The sequence below is a fragment of the Cnephaeus nilssonii genome (assembly GCF_951640355.1).
Source record: "Cnephaeus nilssonii genome assembly, chromosome: 1".
NCBI classification, from domain to species: Eukaryota; Metazoa; Chordata; class Mammalia; order Chiroptera; family Vespertilionidae; genus Cnephaeus; species Cnephaeus nilssonii.
In genome coordinates, this window is record NC_137072.1 from 24,140,987 (window position 1) to 24,162,882 (window position 21,896).

At 42.9% G+C, this 21,896-nt stretch overlaps 1 protein-coding gene across 1 annotated transcript in view; it reads right to left on the reverse strand.

Moving 5' to 3' along the window:
- MALRD1 (MAM and LDL receptor class A domain containing 1) overlaps positions 1-21,896 on the reverse strand; it is a gene marked incomplete at both ends in the record, with an annotated part of 625,033 nt that overhangs the window by 545,822 nt on the left and 57,315 nt on the right. The window contains 3 exons of the mRNA XM_079776420.1: positions 3,630-3,796; positions 14,162-14,308; positions 15,159-15,260. Coding sequence (XP_079632546.1) covers positions 3,630-3,796; positions 14,162-14,308; positions 15,159-15,260 — 416 coding nt within the window. The remainder of the gene's footprint in view (positions 1-3,629; positions 3,797-14,161; positions 14,309-15,158; positions 15,261-21,896) is intronic.

Consider the following 21,896-nt stretch of genomic DNA (forward strand, 5'->3'; position numbering starts at 1 on the left):
CCTTCCCTCTTCCAGTGAAGAAAATAAAAGGAACCAATTTCAAGGGTTTATTTTATTTTATTTTTAACTAGTTTTTATTGCGTGCAGGATAGGATCATATACTGTGGTAAAGACCTTCCTTCAGGGAAAGTTTATTATGGCTTTAAAAACTTTATCATACGAGAAAAGATATTTCTAAGGCACTGTCTTCCCTGCCCTAACTGTTTTCTTCCTGTTTGCCAGTGGGAATTTAGAAAATATGTAGAAGCAGCACAAGTTGGGCACTGCCCTTGGCTCACTGACAAGGAAACTCTCCTCAGGATAAAAGATAGGCTGTTGCTATGGTTATTGCCTTAATAGATGATGAACAGAGACCTAATCCCAAACTAGAACTGCTATACACATAAGCTTACTGAGTCAACTTTTTATTTAACAACTTGCCTCTCACCTGTTTTCTATTTCTCAACTTCTATATCCTCTGAATATAAAGAAAATAACTCAGCATTCTCACTAGACATTTCTTTATTTACCTGTACATATCTTAAGGGTTTTTCCTTTATTGTATTCCTGGAAGATGTAAATGATCATTTTCATCAAGAGCTAATTTTGTAAATGACAGATTTGGAGTCTTTTTAAAGAGTGTGATAAAACATTAACCTGTGACTTAAATGTACGTTGTTACAAATTTGTGTTATGTGTATAAAATATAGCAAGTAGAGTGTCAGAAAAAATAGACCACTATCTTGCAGAATACTGGTTAAACTAATAAATCAAACATCAGTCAATACTCTCTATGATGTACTCTTAATTGCTTCCAGTTAATATACCAGATTAGTTCTCAACTAACAAACTTCTGTTCTTATAATGTGGGAAATGGATTGCTGATAACTGTATTCTTATTATATGAGGTGATATCTGAAGCCAATTTGTTTCTGTCTTTTCTTGTAGCATCGAAAAGCCACCAGAGAAATGATATCTCTAATTTTAAGTAATTCATAACTCTATTCTACATATATTAAAACTTTAAAAATCCATCACTGGTGTTCAGAGCAGATTAAAATAATCCCCAAAATTAGAAGATATATGATACAAATTTTACTTAAATGTAGAATAACTAATTCAGCATTTATCAAATATTAATTAACTAGAGGCCTGGTGCACAAAATTCGTGCACTGGGGAGGTGTTTCTCAGCCCAGCCTGCACACTCTCCAATCTGGGACCCCTCAAGGGCTGTCCGACTGCCGGTTTAGGCCTGATCCCTAAACCGGCAGTTGGACATCCCTCTCACAATCTGGGACTGATGGCTCCCCACCACTCGCCTGCCTGCCAGCCTAAGCACCCCCTAACCACTCCCCTGCCAGCCTGCTCAATGCTTAACTCTCCCCTGCTGGCCCGGTAACCCCAACTGCCCTCCCCTGCCAGGCCAGTTGCCCCCAACTGCCCTCCCCTGCCAGCCTGGTCGCCCCCAACTGCCCTCTCCTGCCAGTCTGGTCGCCCCCAACTGCCCTCCCTGCAGGCCTGGTCTCCCCCAACTGCCCTCCCCTGCCAGCCTGGTCGCCCCCAACTGCCCTCTCCTGCCAGTCTGGTCGCCCCCAACTGCCCTCCCTGCAGGCCTGGTCTCCCCCAACTGCCCTCCCCTGCCAACCTGGTCACCCCTAACTGCTCTCCCCTGCCGGCCTGATCTCCCACAACTACCCTTCCCTGACAGCCATCTTGTGGAAGCCATCTTTGACCACATGGGGGTGGCCATCTTGTGCAAGGGCGTGAGGTTCAATTTGCATATTACCTCTTTATTATATAGGATTACCTGCTGTGTAAAAGCACTTTCATAGGGCCATATATTTTTAAAGTGCCTTTAGCTATAATATAAATGTAACAAAATTATTCTAGAATTTCTTTGTTGAAGAAGGATACTGGAAATTTTAGCTGGTTGCAAATTGCATAGAGGCTATCTGGGCATGGTTTACATAACATAGGTAACAATAACTGAAAAATGACTGAAACATAAACATACAACATATGTGGGTAAAGTTTAACCTTTTTGTTTGTTTATTTGTTTGTTTTGTAAACTTTCCCCCATGTATCTGGAAAGTTTGGAGAACTACAGAAAGAGCAGGGAGATATTTTTACAAATTGAATGAAATATACCAAATAGATTCCAGGGCATTATGCTGCCAAATACTACTGCAAAATATATACTATTACAAAAATATAACCTAGTTACAGAATGCTAGACATTGTGTCTCATTCCCGTAACAAAGGAAAATGTATTAGGCCATCTAATGAGAGTATTCATCTAACTTTATGCTTTAGAACTCTGTGAATGTCTTGGAAAAGAAAACTAGAATAAGACTGGACATGATGAAAATGACACAAAAGGGAAAGGTAGAAGTGATATAATAGAACTAGGAAGAAAAAGACTTTGTCTTGAATTTTCAAATATCTTGCTAATAAGCATTTTGAAATTTGAGGATGAAAGAGAAGAAAATGCTATTGACAGATGGTTATTGGCACTTAATAAGTGCAGATGATAAATTAATTTGTGTTAAAAATGAATCTAGCTGAAGTCATGTGCAAGTTTCAACTGGATTTACCCAAAGTATTCTGAGCCAAAAGAAACAAATTTGGATGTTTTTACTGTCTTCCTTTTTCCAATATCAGAATTACTGCAATTATTGCCAAATGTTCCCCATTTCTAGAATGATTGCTGTTTACCCCTATGATTTATTTACTTCTATTTATAAGTAAATTTTTCCTCACAATAGAAATTCTCAGTGTCTCAGGTATTTTCCCACATGTAGAGATTTGTTTTTAGTTATAGTTAGGTTTAAAAAAAAAAAAAAGGCTTAAGCTAGCATTACCACCACAGTTTTTACTCTGCCCATTATGCAATTTCTTTCATTCAAATGACTCATTTGTCTGCATCTAATCAGTAATTGCCAGCCTTTAAAATTTTGTCTACTGGTACCAGAACGAGTAATTTGCTTCCATCATATTTAGAACTTTAATGGTATACAGATCTAAAATACAAAACAGATTACATCAGAGCTTCAATAGAAAGGTAACAAAAGATTCTCAAATAGCTCATTTTATTAGACCTATAGTTTCTTTAATATATTTTTATGAATGTTAACAGTTTTATGATATACTAGAGGCCCGGTGCACAAATTCATGCACGAGTGGGGTCTGGCCAGCCCACCCTGATTGGGGCCGATCAGGTTGGGCTGGCCGGGGGTGGGGGGAGGAGCAGGGAACGTGGGAGGTTGGTGGGCCAGCGCCACTCCCAATAGGGGTGGGGGGGGGGCTGATCAGGGGTGAGGCTAGCCAGGGATAGGGGCCACAGGCTGTTGGCCGGCCGACCCTGCCCCCTGGTTGAACTCCCAATCGAACTCCCAGTGGAGGGAACAATTTGCATATTAGCCTTTTATTATATAGTATTATCACATTGCTTTTGCAAATTATCACATTGGTTTTTGCGTATGGCAGTATTTCCTAAACCAACTTCTTAATATTTCTTTTTAAACGTATACTAAATAAAATCACGCTAAAGAATACCTAAAGCCTACATAGCTGAGAAACAGAAACAGAAGTTGCCAAGATTAGAAATTTCATTTATTCATTGGTTTTGAAATAAATGCAAGTTTCTTACCTTATTGTTATACAGACTTACTCTCAGGACACTGTTTTCCATAGCATAATAGAACTGCAAATGGCAGCTCTTGCCCCAGCAGTGACACACAGAGCTGTTCAGATAAGCCCTGCTGTCTAAATGGTCAAGTGAAGAAGCATGGTTAGCCTCTAACCACATGTAGTAGCCTGAAAATTAAAGGAAAAGAAAGCAATTTAGAAACAAATTAGGTACTTTCTGTTTGAACAAAATTATTGTATTTCTAGAGTTTTCAAAATCAGACTTGAGTCACAAATATTTTATTTAAAATGATGATATGAAGGTATGAAATGATTGCATCAACTACAAATGGCAGGTTTTTGTTTCCACATGCATTTCCTAAAATGCATTGAAATCTGTTCTAAATGTCTGAAATAAAAGTTTGATAATGCATCCCAAATGAAAATTCAAGTCTTATAAAAATCTCAATGCCACCAAATTTTCATTTTCTTTTAAATATCACAATGTAATTTTTCTTTAATCAAGAATTCTTCAGCCTTCTTTCCAAAATTCTTTTCCCTTTTGATTATTTTTTTCTACTTTTTACAAAGAAACCTTTGTAATTTGACAGAATATATATATATATATATATATATATATATATATATATATATATATATGTCTTTTATATTTTTTTAGAAAAACATTTCAGAATCAGACGTGTATTAGTAAGAATTCTTCAGGGAAACAGAGCCAATAGAATCAGAACTATAAATATATTAATTATAGAATTGGCTCACAGAGTTATGGAGGCTGAGAAATCCCACAGTCTGCTATCTGCAAGCTGGAGAACCAGGGAAGTTGGTATAATTCAATCTGAGTCTGAAGGCCTGAGAACCAGGGATGCAATGGTGTAAATCTTAAGAGTTTGAAGGCCCACAACCAGGAGCTTAGACGTCAGACATTTTTATCTCTCAGCATCTTACCTTCTATTTGCAATTCATCTCATGATCTGTGATAATCTGAGTAATTGTGATGGCAACACATGCCATGTATTACTGGAATCCCACTTTCTCTTGACAAGGATGTTGCTGTGCACTTCTCAAATCCCACCAATTCTATTTTTCACTTTGTTCTTATTGTTGACACTGTTACAATTGTTCCCATTTCCACCCCGTGCCCCCTGCTTTGCCCATCTCCACCAAGCCCCTGCCCACCCTTCCCTGTGGCCATTACCACACTATTGTCTGTGTCTATGGGTTATGCATACATATTCCATGGCTAATTCCTTCATCTTCTTTCATCTAGTCCCCACTTCAATCCCCCTGACAGCTGTCAGTCTGTTTCATGTATCCATGCCTCTGGTTCTACTTTGTTGTTAATCAGTTTCTTTTGTTCATTAGATTCCACATATAAGTGAGTTCATATGGTATTTATCTTTCTCTGACTGATTTCACTTAAGCATTATATTCTCCAGGTCCATCCATGCTGTTGCAAAGGGTAAGATTTTCTTTTTTCTTACAGCTGGGTAGTATTCCATTGTGTAAATGTACCATAGCTTTTTATCACCACATCTACTGATGGGCACTTGGACTCTGTTTCCAGATCTTGGCTATCCTACCTTATAATAGAGAAACATGCAAATTGACCGCACCTCCGCTATGCCCATGATTGGGCCGGCGGGAGGCTGGGGGGCGGGACTCCGGGTGGCCTATCTGGCCGTTGAGAAGATCAAGACGGCAGCGCCCAGTCCTCTTAGTTCCGGGGGTCCCTGGGGCGATGGGCACCCCGGGAGGGCGTGGCCGGGCCCATGCAGCCGCTCCCGGGGTGCCTGCGGCGATCGGCACCCCGGGGGGGCGTGGCCGGGCCCATGCAGCCGCTCCCGGGGTGCCTGGGGCGATCGGCACCCCGGGGGCGTGGCCAGGGGTGCCTGGGGCGATTGGCACCCCGGGGGGGCGTGGCCGGGCCCATGCAGCCGCTCCCGGGGTGCCTGGGGCGATCGGCACCCCGGGGGCGTGGCCAGGGGTGCCTGGGGCGATTGGCACCCCGGGGGGGCGTGGCCGGGCCCATGCAGCCGCTCCCGGGGGTGCCTGGGGCGATCGGCACCCCGGGGGGGCGTGGCCGGGCCCATGAAGCTGCTCCCAGGGTGTCTGGGGCGATCCACACCCTGGGGGGGCGTGGCCAGGCCCATGCAGCCGCTCCCAGGGTTCCTGGGGCGATCGGCACCCCGGGGGGGCGTGGCCAGGGGTGCCTGGGGCGATCGGCACCCCGGGGGGGCGTGGCCGGGCCCATGCAGCCGCTCCCAGGGTGCCTGGGGCGATCGGCACCCCAGAGGGGGCGTGGCCGGGCCCATGCAGCCGCTCCCAGGGTGCCTGGGGCGATCCGCACCCCAGGGGGGGCGTGGCCGGGCCCATGCAGCCGCTCCCAGGGTGCCTGGGGCGATCCGCACCCCAGGGGGCGTGGCCAGGGGTGCCTGTGGCGATCGGCACCCCGGGGGTGCGTGGCGGGGCCCATGCAGCCGCTCTCGGGGGTGCCTGGGGCTATCGGCACCCCGGGGGGGCGTGGCCGGGCCCATGCAGCCGGGCCCATGCAGCTGCTCCCGGGGGTCTGAGGCGGGGGTTGAGGGGTGGTGCCACCTCAGTGGAGGGGTGCTGCACTGCAGGGTATTGGACTGACTGATGTGATTCAGAGAAACTCCCAGTGCTAATGGGCCTCGCTCAGGCGGCCTTCACACTTCAGAGGCAGTGACTCCTGCTCCTGCCTTGACCCAAAAGCAAGCTAGCTACACCCTGCCCCATAGCAGAGCATGCCTAGGCAGTGAGTGGGAAGCCTTCCACCTGCTTTGGAGAAGGGAGGGCAGTAAAGAATGGGGGGAGAGGAAAGAATGTGGAGCATCCACAATGAAGAGGTGCTTGAGAAAGAGGCTCGGAAGCCTGACTGGAAGGTTTGTTCTGTTTGCTGGGCCGCTGCCCCTTAGGAAGCGCAAAGAGCATGGCTCTGAGGGCTTTCTGTGTGCTGAGTCAAGTTCCACAGCCAACTGGAATTGGCCTCAGTTTCCTGGTCTGTAAAATGGATGAAGCGTGTCCCAGTGCCTTCACTGAGCTTTGATGGCCAATTGAGATACTATATAAAGAAAATGAGGGAAGAAGTGAGAAAGAAAAGGAAGGACAAGCAACACAAAAGAAATACTGAAAGGAACCTATAAACCCATTGTCACTTAAATAGGGAATATAGTCAATAGTGTTGTAATGATGGTATGATGCCAGGTGGGTACTAGAAATATCGGGGAATACTTTGTAAAGTATATGATTGTCTAACCACTATTCTGTAACTAATATAAAACCTGAAACCAATACAAAATAATGTTGAATGTAAAGAAATGAAAATTGGAGTGAAATTTTTATAAATTTCAAAGTTTAAATAAAAGCTGTAAAGGAAGGAAGGGGAGAATAAAAAGTGTTTCATTTTGCCACTTCATTAAAAAGACAGTTGTCTTTATATGGTGCTTTTATACTTTTCTAAGTCATTATCTCATTTTAATTTCCGGGCAACTTAAAGACAAGATAAGTATTCCCTCCACTATTCAAAGAAAGGAAATCTTGGTGTCTGGTCCTAATGATTCAATCGTCAAGCCCTATTGTAAAGCAGGGTTAGTAAAATTTTCTGTGCAGGGTCATATCTATACTAATAAAAGCCTTGGGGGTGATCAGGCCAGCAGGGGAGGGTATTTGGGGGCAATCAGGCCTGCAGAGGAGCAGTTAGGGGGCAATCAGGCCAGCAAGGGAGCAGTTAGGGGGCAATCAGGCAGGTAGGCGAGCGGTTAGGAGCCAGTGGTCCCGGATTGTGAGAGGGATGTCCAACTGCAGGTTTAGGCCCGATTCCACAGGGATCGGGCCTAAACCTGCAGTTGGACATCCCCTGAGGGGTCCCATATTAGAGAGGGTGCAAGCTGGGCTGAGGGACACCCTCCCCAGTGCACGAATTTCGTGCACCGGGCCTCTAGTTGTAAATAACACTATAATGAACATAGGGGTGCAATATTCTTTCTGATTGGTGTTTCAGGACTCTTAGGATATATACTCAGAAGTGTGACCACTGAGTCAAAAGGTAGTTCCATTTTTAAATTTTTGAGGAAACTCCATACTGTTTTTCACAATGGCTGCATCAGTCTGCATTCCCCTAGCAGTGTACTAGGGTTTCCTTTTCTCCACATCCTTGCCAGCACTTGTTGTTTATTGATTTATTGATGGTAGCCATTCTGGAAGGTGTGAAGTGCTATCTCATTGCAGTTTTAATTTACATCTCTTTGCTGATTAGTGATATTGAGCATTTTTTCATCTGTCTTTTGGACATTTCTATGTCCTTTTTGGCGAAGTGTCTATTCAGGTCCTTTTCCAATTTTTAAAAAATACATTTTTATTAATTTCAGAGAGGAAAGGAGAGGAAGAGAGAAATAGAAACATCAATGATGAGAAAGAGTCATTGATCAGCTGCCTTCTGCACACCCCACACTGGGGATCCAGCCCTCAATTCGGGCATGTGCCCTGACCAGGAATCAAACCATGACCTCCTTGTTCATAGGTTGAAGCTCAACACCAAGCCATGCCAGCCGGGCCCATTTTTTAAATGGATTGTTTTTCTTTCTGGTGTTCAGTTGTATAACTTCTTATATGTTTTGGAAATTAACCCCATATCAGGTGTATTAGTGGAATATACACTGAGTGGCCAGATTATTACATAGTGGCCAGTGACAACCCCATCAGTACTTTGTTGGGCCACCTTTTGCCTTCAATACTGGGGCGATTCTTCTTGGCATTGATTCCACGAGATGTTGAAAGGTGATGCAAGGAATCTGACACCATGCCTGATGAATAGCACTGTCCAGTTCTGTGAGATTTGATGGTTGTAGAACCAGCTGTCAGATGGCTCTTTTAACTTCATCCCACAAATGCTCAATTGGATTGAGATCTGGTGATTGTGGGGGCCACCTAAGCAAGGTAAAGTCTCCCTCATGTTCTTGAAACCACTCCTGCACTATACAAGCACCGTGGCATGGCGCATTGTCTTGTTGGAAGAAGCAACCTCCATTGGGATATGCCATCAACATGATAGGATGAACTTGATCAGCAATGATGCTTAGGTATGTTTGCTATTCAGATGTTGTTCCAGATGAATTAAAGGGCCCAAATCTTGCCAGGAAAACATGCCCCAAACTGTAACACTGCCCCCACCAGCTTGAAGGGTTGTACTTATGCATGTGGGGTGCATGCTTTCATGCTGTTTCCACCAAATTCTCACTCTGCCATCTGCATGATGAAACTGGAAACGTGATTCATCGGACCACATGACTTTTTTCCAATGCTCGACTGTCCAATCCTTGTGTTCCTGTGTGAATTGGAGACGTTTTCTCTTGGTAACTGCAGACAGCAAAGGTATTATAACAGGCCTTCGGCTTCCATATCCCATACTATGCAGTGTACGGCTAATTTGCCTACAAACGTCAGGTGGTCATAATAATCTGGCCACTCAGTGTACGTTCTACCATTCAATGGGTTTTCATTTTATTGATAGTTTCCTTGCTGTGCAGAAGCTTTTTAATTTGATGTTGTCCCATTTTTATATTTTCTTCATTGTTTCCTTTGCCCTATGAGATATGTCGCCAAAAATATTGCTGAGAGATATATGAGATTTTGCTGGCTATATTTTCTTCTAGAATTTTTATGGTTTCGTGATTTACATTTAAGCCTTTTATCCATTCTGATGTTATTCTTGTGTATGGTGTAAGTTGGTCAGCTTTCATTTCTTTTGCATGTACCTAATTTTCTCAACATCATATATTGAAAAGACTGTTTTCACTCCATTGTATGTGCTTGCTGCCTTTGTCAAATATTAATTGCCCATAAAGGGGAGGGTTGATTGCTGGGTTCTCTGTTCTGTTCCATTGAACTATATGCCTGCTATTATGCCAGTGCCAGGCTGTTTTGATTACAATGGCATTGAAATATAGTTTTACATCAGCTATTGTGATACCTTCACTTTGTTCTTCTTTCTCAAGATTGCTGAGGCTATTTGGAGTATTTTTTTTTTTTACAGAATATAATTCAAATGCCCTATTTCTTAAGAAACTAGATGAAAGCATCAAATCTGTGGATTTTTTATTACCTAAAAATATTATCAATCAATTTTTCCCATCTGATTCTTAAAACCAATTTTGATTGTTGATTAACTCAATAATGTAGACAATACAGAGCTATTTCCATAAATTTATAACTTCAATTTTCAAAAATAATCTTTCAAATGCTTGTTCTGTAAGTTAGTAAATATTCCTGCAGCTTCTAAAAACTATTTAAATTAAATGAAACTCCTATTTATTAGAAATGTTAGACTTTAATGAAAATAGCATAACAAGTTAATACTTTGCCTCAGACCTATACACAAGGAAATGATAAATAGAAAACACATTTTTACAAAGGCAAAGACAGGTCAAATGCCATCTCAAGAGAAAAGGAAAAAATATGCCAAGTGATGAGCAGGGCTGAAACCACAGAACATGGGCTTTAGGATAAAAAGCAGGCTGTTGTAGCTTGAATTTTGACTAATTTAAATTTTGCAAAAGCTAAAGGAGAAGAGTCAAATTCTCTTAATGAAAGCAAAGACTAGGGAGGGGAACCTGCTCATAAACAGAGGTGGGAAATATACCTTCCCTCACTATCTCGGGCTATAAGAGGCAGGATGTGCAAGACTCCAAGCATTGCCATGAAATACGAAACAGTATACTAGTATTGTTACTTACTTAGGTAAGGGATCAGGGAGCTAACTAAGTAATGCTACAACAAAATCACTGAACAAGCAGGTAGGTACAAAGAAAAACATCAGGAAAGAATGGAGGAAGGATAGAGAAAAAGCAAATCTACAGTAGATATCAGGAGAAAAGGACTATCACCATGTAGTTAGAAATGAAATGAACAGTTTTTCATTTTAAAATTGTATCACCACATAGCTTATTTTTAGGTGTGAGGCCAATTTAAAAATGTTTAAAGTTTATAAATACTAAGCAAGTTCATCACCACAAATCTTATGTAAATAAAACACAAGTAATTTAAAAAGTGAACCTTTGCAAGAAAAAAAAGAAACTGAAAGGGCGAGGATAAAATAATAGAAACAATGGTGACTAAAGAAAATGATAAAATGTATCATTGTAACAGTTGAAAACATAATAGCTTCAAATGATATTTACTTAAAAATATTTTTTAAAATATTAAACTATAATTCAAGACCTAAAAAGGGTGGTGGGTAAAGGTGGAAGAAGGTATAGGGGTATGAATGGTAATGGGGGAAAAAAGAAAAGAAAAGGGGAGGGTTAAAAATGGTAATTTAAATTATAATAAGTTCCTTCTATTCCAAAAAGTGATAAACATATTATCAAAGAAATTTAATATTAAACGTATTATCAAAGAAATTTAATATTAAAGATATATGTCAAAAATTTTAAATAACCATAAAAATACACTAATAAAAGAGAAACATGCAAATTGAGCATCACTCCACTACGCCTACCAGCCAATCAGGAGTGAGTATGCAAATTAACCCAACAAAGATGGCGGCAGCCATGGGGCTGGAGTGAGCAGGAGGCTTGGGTTTGCCCCCGGCCTGCCATGGCCTCCTCTGAGGGCAACCCAGGCATCCAGCCAGTCCTCGCCTCCGCTCAAGGAGGGGCTGGGAGCCAGGGTCACTGGGGGGCATGGCCAGACTGAAAATGGCCCTCAGCCCCTTACCCAGGTTGGCCACACCCCCATGGGGTAAGGGTCCCCTCTGGAGGGCTTGGCCAGCCTGCAAATAGCCATCAGCCCCTCACCCAGGCTGGCCAGGCACCCCAGTGAAGACCCCCACTCTGAAGGGGGTGTGGCCAGCCTAAAAACGGTCCTCAGCCCCTTACTCAGGTTGGCCACGCCCCCATGGAGTAAGAGTCCCTGCTGGGGGCATGGCCAGCCTGCAAACAGCCCTCAGCCCCTCACCCAGGCTGGCCACGCCCCCCCCCCAGCAGAGACCCTCACCCCATGGGAGCGTGGCCGGCCTGCAAACCACCACAGGCCCCTCACCCAGGCTTCCCCATGCCCCAAGGGAACCCCCACCCTGATCCGGGACACCCTTCAGGGCAAACCAGCTGGCCCCCACCCCTGCACCAGGCCTCTATCTATACTAATGAAAGGGTAATATGCTAATTAGATTGGGAGACCTTCCAGGAGACCTTCCAGGAGACCTTCCAGGAGACCTTCTGGACATTCTTCTGGACAAAGCCATGGTGGCGGGGCCAAGGTAGAGGCAGTTAGAGGCCAAGAGGGAAGGGCAGTTGTGGGTGATCAGGCCAGGATGGGAGGGCAGTTGTGAGTGATCAGGCTGGTGGGGGGGGGCAGTTGGGGGTGAGCAGGCCGGCAGGCAGAGTGGTTAGGGGCAATCAGGCAGGCAGGCAGGTGAGCGGTTAGGAGCCAGCAGTCCCAGATTGTGAGAGGGATGCCCAACTGCCAGTTTAGGCCCAATCCCTGTAAACCGGCAATAGGACATCCTTTGTGGAGTCCCAGATTGGAGAGGGTGCCAGCCAGGCTGAGGGACACCCCGTCCCATGCACAAATTTCACGCACCGGGCCACTAGTCCTATATAATAAAGATGTAATATGCAAATGGTTGTTATGCCATAAAGCGTAACAACCAACCGCATAACAACCAGATCACAGGTCAGCAAGAGGGTGGGGCAGCAAGCTACAAGTAGGTGGCAGAGAGCTACAGGAGGGGGCAGGGCAGCAAGCTATAGGGGGGTGAGGGAGTGGAGGGAGCCACGGGAGGGCAGGGCAGTGGGCGGAGAGCTAGAGAAGGGCAGCAGTGATCTACTGGCTACAAGTGGGCAGCAGAGAGCTACAGGAGAGAGAAGGGCAGCAAGCTATGAGGGAGGGTGGGGGGGAGGGGGGTGGGGAGAGCTATAGGAGGCCGGGGCAGTGGATGGAGAGCTACTGGAGGGTGGCAGTGAGCTACTGGCTATAAGTGGGCAGCAGAGAGCTATAGGAGGGTGGGGCAGCAGGCAGACAGCTACAGGAGGGCGGCAGCGAGCTACTGGCTACAAGCAGGTGGCTGAAAGCTACAGGAGGGAGAAGGGCAGCAAGCTATGGGGGGGTCAGGGGAGAGGGGGTCAAGGAGAGCTACAGGAAGGTGGGGCAGCAGGCGGAGAGCTACTGGAGGGTGGCAGCGAGCTACTGGCTACAAGTAGGCAGCAGAGAGCTACAGGAGGGTGGGGCAGCAAGCTATGGGGGGTCAGGGGAGAGGGGGTCAAGGAGAGCTACAGGAAGGTGGGGCAGCAGGCGGAGAGCTACTGGAGGGTGGTAGCGAGCTACTGGCACACGGATTCATGCGCAGGGCTACCAGTAATATATATAAATCAAAGCTTCTAAGCCTGTGAGAAAAAGAAATAAAAGACTAACAATCAAAGATTTTAACAGACACCTAACTGAAGAAGATATACAGATGACAAATATGCATATAAAAATGCTCCATATAATATGTCATCAGGGAAATGAAAAGTAAACAATGAGATTCCATTACACACCCATTAAAATGGCCAAAATCCCAAATACTGGCAACACCGAATTCTGGAGAGGATGCAGTACAACAGAAATATCATTCATTTCTGGTGGGAGCACAGACACTTTTGAAAATAGTTTGATGTTTTCTTACAGAACTAACCATATTTTTCCATATGATTCAGCAATTGTGCTCCATGGTATTTACCCAAAGGAGCTGAAAATGTAGATCTACACAAAAACCTGCACATGGGTGTTTAGAGCAGCTTTATTCATAATTGCTAAAACTTGAAAGCAACCAAGACATCCTCAGTAGGTGAATGGATAAACTGTGGTTCACCCAGACATTGGAATATTACTCAGCATTAAAAAGACATAAGCTATTGAGCCCATTGAAAGACATGGAGAAAATGAAAATGCATATTACTCAGGAGCCAATCTCAAAAGGCTTTATACTTTATGACTCCAACCATATGATACTCTGGAAAAGGCAAAACTATGGGGACAATAAAATCTACATGGAAGTAGATTAGTTTTTGCTGGAATGAAATTTTAAATTATACTTTTTAAAAATAACTAACAATACCCCTACCAAAAAAAAAAAAGGCAATAAAGAGAAAAGCACACAGAAATAACAAATTAGTGTTAGAATAAGAGGAAGAAACTCATTGACAATACTGCAGGGATAGGGAGAGCTAATAGAGTTGATAAACCTTTTTTTTTGTGTGTGTGTGGTTGTTCATGCAAAATCTATTATCTCCTGATGATAAAAAGTAATAAAATTTACCAAATTAAAATAGTTAAAATAGTTAATTAACCTAGTGTAATTTTTCCTAAATCAAGTGAAATTATTGATTTTCCTATTTTCAATGTCTATGGCATAATATATTTTCAATAAAATATACTCAGTATGTTCATCAAGACCCTGATCAAATGTCTGTATACAGTAACAATAAAGTACAATTCTAAAAATAATATATAAAAGATATTATTTTTTATTCCTACCTTCATCATCACTACTTTGATCCTGCTGAGTTGTAGATTCTAAAGGAGGAACTCTTCTTGCATTTGTGCGCAACCAGGAAATGTGCCCAGCAGGTGCTTCTGATGCCCAGCCACACGTGTCAAATTCAAATCCACAGGGCTGACACACTAAAGAGAGGCGAGAAAGATCCTGGTGGACTCTCACTGTCTATGAGAGTGGTTACTGCCATTGGGGTTTACACACAAATTCATATCTGGAAATTTTGGTTCAATAAACCTTAGAATGAACCAGCAATTCTATTTTTTCAAGTTCTTCAGTTCACTCAGATGGGCATCCCCCTAAATGAGAACCATTGCATTGCCATAAAAAATTAAAATTTTCTATCTTTCCTTGGACAAGTGCTTTGGTTTTGATTTTTTAAATAGCATAATATCTGACCTTAACTAATTTATGGAAATAATTTTATTTATATCATTGACTATTCATAAACACATTGAGATTTTAAAGAATCATTGCATATAAAATTCCAAAATGGTCTTTAGTGGAACTGTTTTACAAAATAATATTACCTTAAATTGATATATTTAATATATTTCACTTGTTGAATAAATCAATCTTCCAATAACATTCCAGCTAAAACTTGGGCATAAATGTCAACAAATACCAAATAACAAGTGAGTATCTTATATTCCTACTAGAGGCCCAGAGCACAAAATCATGCACGGGTAGGGTCCCTAGGCCTAGCCTGTGATCAGGGCCATCTTCTGCCCACTCGCCAGTCCCCAGTCCCACCCCGCCACCACCCACTCCGGTTCCCTGTGGTTCCCCATTCACCATCCTGCGATCAGAGCCTGCAGGCGGGGGGTTGGGTGGGGGGAAAGGGACCAAGAGGTGGTCAATACACCTCTTATCGACTGGTTGATTCATGCTTGACTGGGCTTTTATTATATAGGATTAGGGATCTGAGTCTCATGAATGGATCACACAACAATGTGGGTATGCCAATTTAACACTTACATCTTAATCCTGCATCTGTAGAGTCAGATCTGCAGAGAGTTGTATCAGGATGGCATAGTTCCTGCTTGGTGACGGATGCTTCTTGACACGGTAAAGTTTCATCTATTAAATTTAAAGAGTGAGATGCAGATGCAACTAGGGGGAGTTATTCATTTATTAAGACACTAGAGGCCTGGTGCATGAAATTCGTGCACTCAGGGGGGGTCCCTCAGCTTGGCCTGCACCCTCTCGCAGTCCAGGAGCCCTCAGAGGATGTCCGACTGATGGCTTAGGTCCGCTCTCCTTGGGAAGCAGGCCTAAACTGGCAGTTGGACATCCTTAGCACTGCCACAGAAGCAGGAGAAGCTCCTGCCACCTCCGCTGCACTCACCAGCCATGAGCCCAGCTTCTGGCTGAGCGGTGCTCCCCTGTGAGAATGCGCTGACCACCAGGGGGCAACTCCTGTGTTGAGCGTCTGCACCCTGGTGGTCAGTGCACATCATAGCAACTGGTCATTCCTCCATTCAGTGGATTTGCATATTAGCCTTTTATTATATAGGATTAACACTCGTTCTACAAAGCATTCTCCACCCAAATCTTCTTTATGGCAGCATCATCCCTTAGGTGGACCCATTACACAGAGAAAAGATATATAAACCAGGCTAATGCTTCTGGGATTTAATCAGATCTCTGTGTTGAATGCTAAAACCAAATATTTCATCCCCACCAAAGTAACCTGTCTGAACATAAAAACTAACAGCATATTATTAAAAGGATAACAGTACATACATCAGATGTAACGTGTGGTGTCTTCTTTAACTGGAAGCAGGATCTGCCCTGGAACTATTTTCCCTGCAGCCCTTTCAAACAGTGCCTCCTTTCCTCCCACAGCCCTCCCAACACAGAACTTAAAAGTGGATAGGTGTCCTTCCTGTACCAGTAGCCACTTCCAGATAATTCTCACTCAGCTTCCTAAATACCAAGCTTTGAATCTCTGGACATCAAAGGGTTTCACTCTCTGTGCCAGCTTGTTGCAGTCATTTACAGACTAAGCACTACAGCTCAATCCTTGATGGCATTAGCCCTTTTCTCACTGTCATTCTTTGTCATTTCAATATTCATCTTCATTTCTTCTATTCTTCATTTCTTGATTTCTTCTTATTGGTGATTGTGAAGGAGAACGCTGATGAAAAACAACCCCTGCCACCAATCCTTGGAGGATTTTCATTACTAATAACATTTCCTTGATCTTAATTACAGGTGACCCACTCCACAACCTTCATCCCCATTGTTCCAGTTCACTCCCTCTCATATCTCAACTGCAACAATGTTTTGACAGCACCAGGCCTTACCAGCTAATGGTCCTACAATCTTATCAATTCTTTTCATCCTCTCTCATGTTCTCTCTTCCTTTTTTACAGATGTTAGACAGCCAGTCATCCTGGCTCTTCTCATGCTTCCCCATTCTCTTGGAGCAAAAACTGAAAAGTACAATTCTCCACATAGTGCAAGTAACGGATAGTTAGCTTTTTGATTGTCGTGTAAGTGCCTAACATTAAGCTGTTGATTACTGAGGCACCCATTTCAAAGACATCCCCTCGAATAAACACATGGCCAGCTACACAACTAGATAAAGAACCAGGCAGCCCCAACCCATGAAGTTCCCATTTTAGAAAGCCTTGATTGACCTAGATAAGGGACTGTTGGACTGACCCTGATTTTCCTTTCCCTGCTGTTATTTTTAAAATTCACCAATAAAGAGTGGACCCATAAAACCCTAGGTCCCCCACCCTTGGTTCCAATAAAGGCAGAAACCCTGGCCAGCTTTCGCTTTTGCTTTCTCTCTCTCTCTCTCCCACTATGACCTAAATGTATGGCCCCGGATGAGCCTCCAGGACCTATGACTAATGAACCTTGTTTTTTCAAACTTCCTTGACGGTTGTTGCTGAGGTGCATCTTATAATCTTAAAAACAACCACCACAAGGGCTGGTCCAGTCACAACTTTGGCTCCAGGCAGGGAAATGTCTGCAGGAGCCGCCACAAGTAGTAAGGGCCCAGGTGAGTGCCCCACGCACTCCTAGTTGATAGCATCACTATGGATAGGCTTGGATCTACAAAAACCCACCACCTACTCCATTTACATCTATGCAGCAGAACTTGAGTGAAGAGAGGCCCACAATCATGATGATTAAAATTACATATTCATGACTACTCATTTCATTGCATCATGGCAATGCCATACTACATTTTTCTAATTCTTTCCTTTTACTCTATTCCTAGACACTATTCCCCCTCCTTAAATTTCCACCTCCTCTTTCATTTCAGTTAATCATCCTTCATTCCACCTCATCATTCTCAGCTAATCATCTTGCTTCACATTTCATAGGAAAAATCAGAAGAAAACTAACAAGTGCCGCCATCAATCTACCTACACAGCTGTCCACATGACTTTCCTCCTGTAATGTGGGTCAACTAGCCATGCTCCACTCTAAGCCCACTCCTTTCATTCACTCATATAGTAAATGTATCTCTTCTTGCCTAACTAAGAAATCATTCCAGCAATTTCCTCTTCTCCTTTACACTAGCATGTCCTCTTGGAAATAGCTTCAGTACACTAAGTGGCCAAAATTTCACCCATCCTAAGGAAACTTCCTACCCTACAAGCCCCTCCAACTAACTTGTCTAAGTTTTTCATATTCTCACTGACTCCACACCAATTTGCCCCCCCCCTCATTTTTTCTTGAATCCGTTCCAATAAGGTTTTTGTCAAAAATCTTTTTATTGAGGTAAGAGTCACATAACATTAAATTCATTTTAACCATTTGTAAATATACAATTCAATGGCTGTTAGTACATTTACAATGTTCTACAATCATCATCAGTAGCTAATTCCAAAACATTTTCATTATACAAAAAGAAAACACCCATAACCATTAACAGTCACTCCCCATTCTCTCCTCCCTCATCCCACAAACCTCTAGCAACCAGTAATATGCTTTCTATCTATATGGATTTGCCCAGTACATTCCATATACTAGTAAATGGAATCATACAATATTGGCCTTTTGTGTTTGACTTCAACTTAGCATTTAATGTTTTAAAGGTTCGTTCTTGTTGTAACATGTATCAGAACTTTATTCCTTCTTTTTTTACCCCACCACTCCACTGGAACTGCATATGTAAAGGCTGATCTCTATATTGCTAAATCTAGTATTTAATTTTCCCTCCCCAACATACCTGACATAGAGTAGTACTAGAGGCCTGGTGCACAAAATTCGTGCATGGTGGGGGTGTGTCCCTCAGCCCAGCCTGCACCCTCTCCAATCTGGGACATCCCTTTCACAATCCAGGACTGCTGGCTCCCAACTGCTTGCCTGCCTGCCTTCCTGATTGCCCCTAACCGCTTCTGCCTGCCAGCCTGATCACCCCCTAACCACTCCCCTGCCAGCCTGATTGATGCCTAACTGCTCCCCTGCCAGCCTGTTTGCCTCTAACTGCCCTCCCCTGCAGGCCTGGTCACTCCTAACTATCCTCCCCTGCAGGCCTGGGTCCCCCCCACAACTGCCCTTCCCTGCAGGTCCAGTCACCCCCAACTTCCCTCCTCTGCCAGCCTGGTCACCCCTAACTGCCCTCCTCTGCAGGCTTGATTGCCCCCAACTGCCCTCCCTTGCAGGCCTGGTCCCTCTCAACTGCCCTCCCCTGCTGGCCTGAATGCCTACAACTGCCCTCCCTTGAAGGCCTGGTCCCTCCCAACTGCCCTCCCCTGCTGGCTATCTTGTGTCCACATGGGGGCAGCCATCTTGTGTGTTAGAGTGATGGTCAATTTGCATATTACTCTTTTATTAGATAGGAGGATAGAGGCCTGGTGCACAGGTGGGGGCCAGCTGGTTTGCCCTGAAGGGTGTCCCGGATCAGGGTGGGGGTTCCCTTGGGGCATGGGGTGGCCTGGGCGAGGGGCCTGTGGTGGTTTGCAGGCCGACCACACCCCCCAGTGACCCAAGCAGAGGCCCTGGTATCTGGGATTTATTTATCGTCTATAATTGAAACTTTGTAGCCTTGAGCGGAGCCAAGCCTCCTGCTTGCTCCGTGGCCACAGCCATTTTTGTTGGGATTTATTTATCTTCTATAATTGAAACTTTGTAGCCTTGAGCAGAGGCCAAGGCAGGCCAGGGCTGCAGAAGCTTGGCTTCCTCCATCGCCAGGGGCAACTCAAGCCTCCTGCTCTCTCCAGCTCTGTGGCTGCTGCCATTTTTGTTGGGATTTCTTTATCTTCTATAATTGAAACTTTGTAGCCTTGAGTGGAGTCCAGGGCCAGCCAGGGTGTGCGGAAACTTGGCTTCCTCCATTGCCGGGGAAACCCAAGTCTCCTGCTCACTCCATGGCCACAGCCATCTTGGTTGGGTTAATTTGCATACTTGCTCATGATTGGCTGGTGGGCGTGGCTTGTGGGTATAGCAGAGGTATGGTCAATTTGCATATTACTCTTTTATTAGATAGGATGCCCAGACCTTTTATTGGATTACAATATAAATATCATCCTGATGACTTGGCTCCTTCAAAGACATCTGCTTTTCTAAAACTAAAGTTCTCATTTTCTCTACCCAAACTTTCTCCTGCCACATTCTTTCCCATTGCAGTTCATGACAACTCCACCCTTATAAATTAGGCAAGAAATGTGCAGTCATCTCCGTCTCTCTTACTGTAATAACACCATCCATCAGCATATCTTTGCTTTGTTTAGAAAACACATTAAGAATATGACTGTATCCTACCACCTCCACTACCACTGTTGAAGGTAACAGCATTCTTTGTGGATTACAATAATAACTTCTTATTTTGCCTTCTTGTTTCTGCCTTTCTCCCAATATGTGAGTCAGATCATGTGTCCTCTGCTCAAAACCCTTCCCTGGCTTTCTAACCTTCATGAAGTAAACACAAAAGTCTTTACCATGATCATCCTCATATAAACCATGTTCATCCTCAGAAACTCTGCATTTATGGTACTTCCAGTATACACATCACTTGCTCACTCAACAACTTGGCTTTTTTGCACAGTAACTATGATCTCCATGTAACCATGCCTGACTACTCTAAAACTTCATCTCACCCTCACTTGTAGCACTTCTTATCTTGGTTTTCTGGTTTATTGTTACCCATAGCACATATCACCACTTGAAATAAAATATATTTTTTGTTTATTTGCTTAATGTCTTTCTCCGTCTGACTAAAATTTAAGTTCCGTGGATGCAGGAATTACTGTTTGTTTGTTATTTTTGCTGCTGTCTCCCCAATGTCTAAAAAACTTCTTTGGCACAATATATGTGCTCATTATATACTTAATTAGTGAATGGATAAATAAATAACTTAAGAAAAATTTGACAAAAAATTTTAAATGTCATATACTCTATGTAAATTATTTGCATTTTTATTTGAAATAAAATTGAAGCAATTGGTTATGAAAATGATTTGCAAATAACATCCATAATCTGTTTTTTCATGATGAAAGCTTACAAATGATTAATGTTCTAAGCCTCCTGAATGGAAGAGCCACTAAAAATAAAACTGCATATGCAATTAAGGGAGTGTGGGCAATAAATGAAACTAACATGGCACAATAACAGTTACCATGAAACAAAACTGTAATTTCTATAGTTTCGTTTAATAGCTACAAATCTTCTCCCCCTTACAGCTACATAATTAAATATTGGCTATAGTTTAAATGTTGTATATTATCTCTAGTTTTTCACTATTTATACAAGACAAAAAAACAACAACAAAGGTACTGTAAACAAAAATAGCAAAACAGGCAAGTATAAATTGCAAGAATTAAGAATCTAGCTTATACCTATTGATATTAAATATATTTCATCAATGTCAACCACTTTTGTTACCTTTGGCTCCAAAACTAGAATTTACAAGCATAAACACAATGGTGTGGGGGTATAAGTTGTCATTCACTTAATATCGTGGACATCATTTTTTATTTAGCGCATTTATCCAGAGCTCAGAACTATTTAAAATGTCAATTATTTGTATTTATGGTAATATTCATTTTATCTCCCTCCTCACACTTTTTCTCTCTCATTCTAACATGCACCACAATCTACTTGTAGAAAATTATTTTGTGTTTTTTTAATTCTCCATTAATGATACATGATCAGTAGGATGAAGCTTTGCCAAACATTTTAAGGTCTCTATACCAATGAGGCCACATGTCTAGAGCCTGCCATCCTTCACATCTAATCTTGTACAAGCAGGTTATGTGAAACTGGCCAGACTCCCACTGGTAGAGAAGGAATTCTCAAGGTCACTACAGTAAGTTATCAACATTCACTTTTGACTCCAGGGGCTTTAGGCAATCTCTTTGTCAATTTTCTTAAATTAGAAATTGGTAATGGATTTCAGTGAACAGTTATTAGATCTTAAAGGGTAGCTAGAAGTTAATAAGATGAAAAAGGTACTTAGGTTCTTAGTTATTTAACTGTACTGGATAAAACATATGCATCATGCAGATTCTCATTAAGAGATGATTTGTATATTTGAGGTATTTATATATTTGACAAAGGCAGACCAATCTAAAAATATTCACAGAATATTCAAAATATTCTGAGTATGGGCCACAGCATTCAATCTTTATAAAAATTATAATAAGCCTTTATTCACGGGTTAATGTTATTAAAGAAGCAGTGATTAAGCACTTTCTTATTTAGTCACAGTCACAAACCTTGATTTTTTTTTTTCTTCCATACTTGCTACGT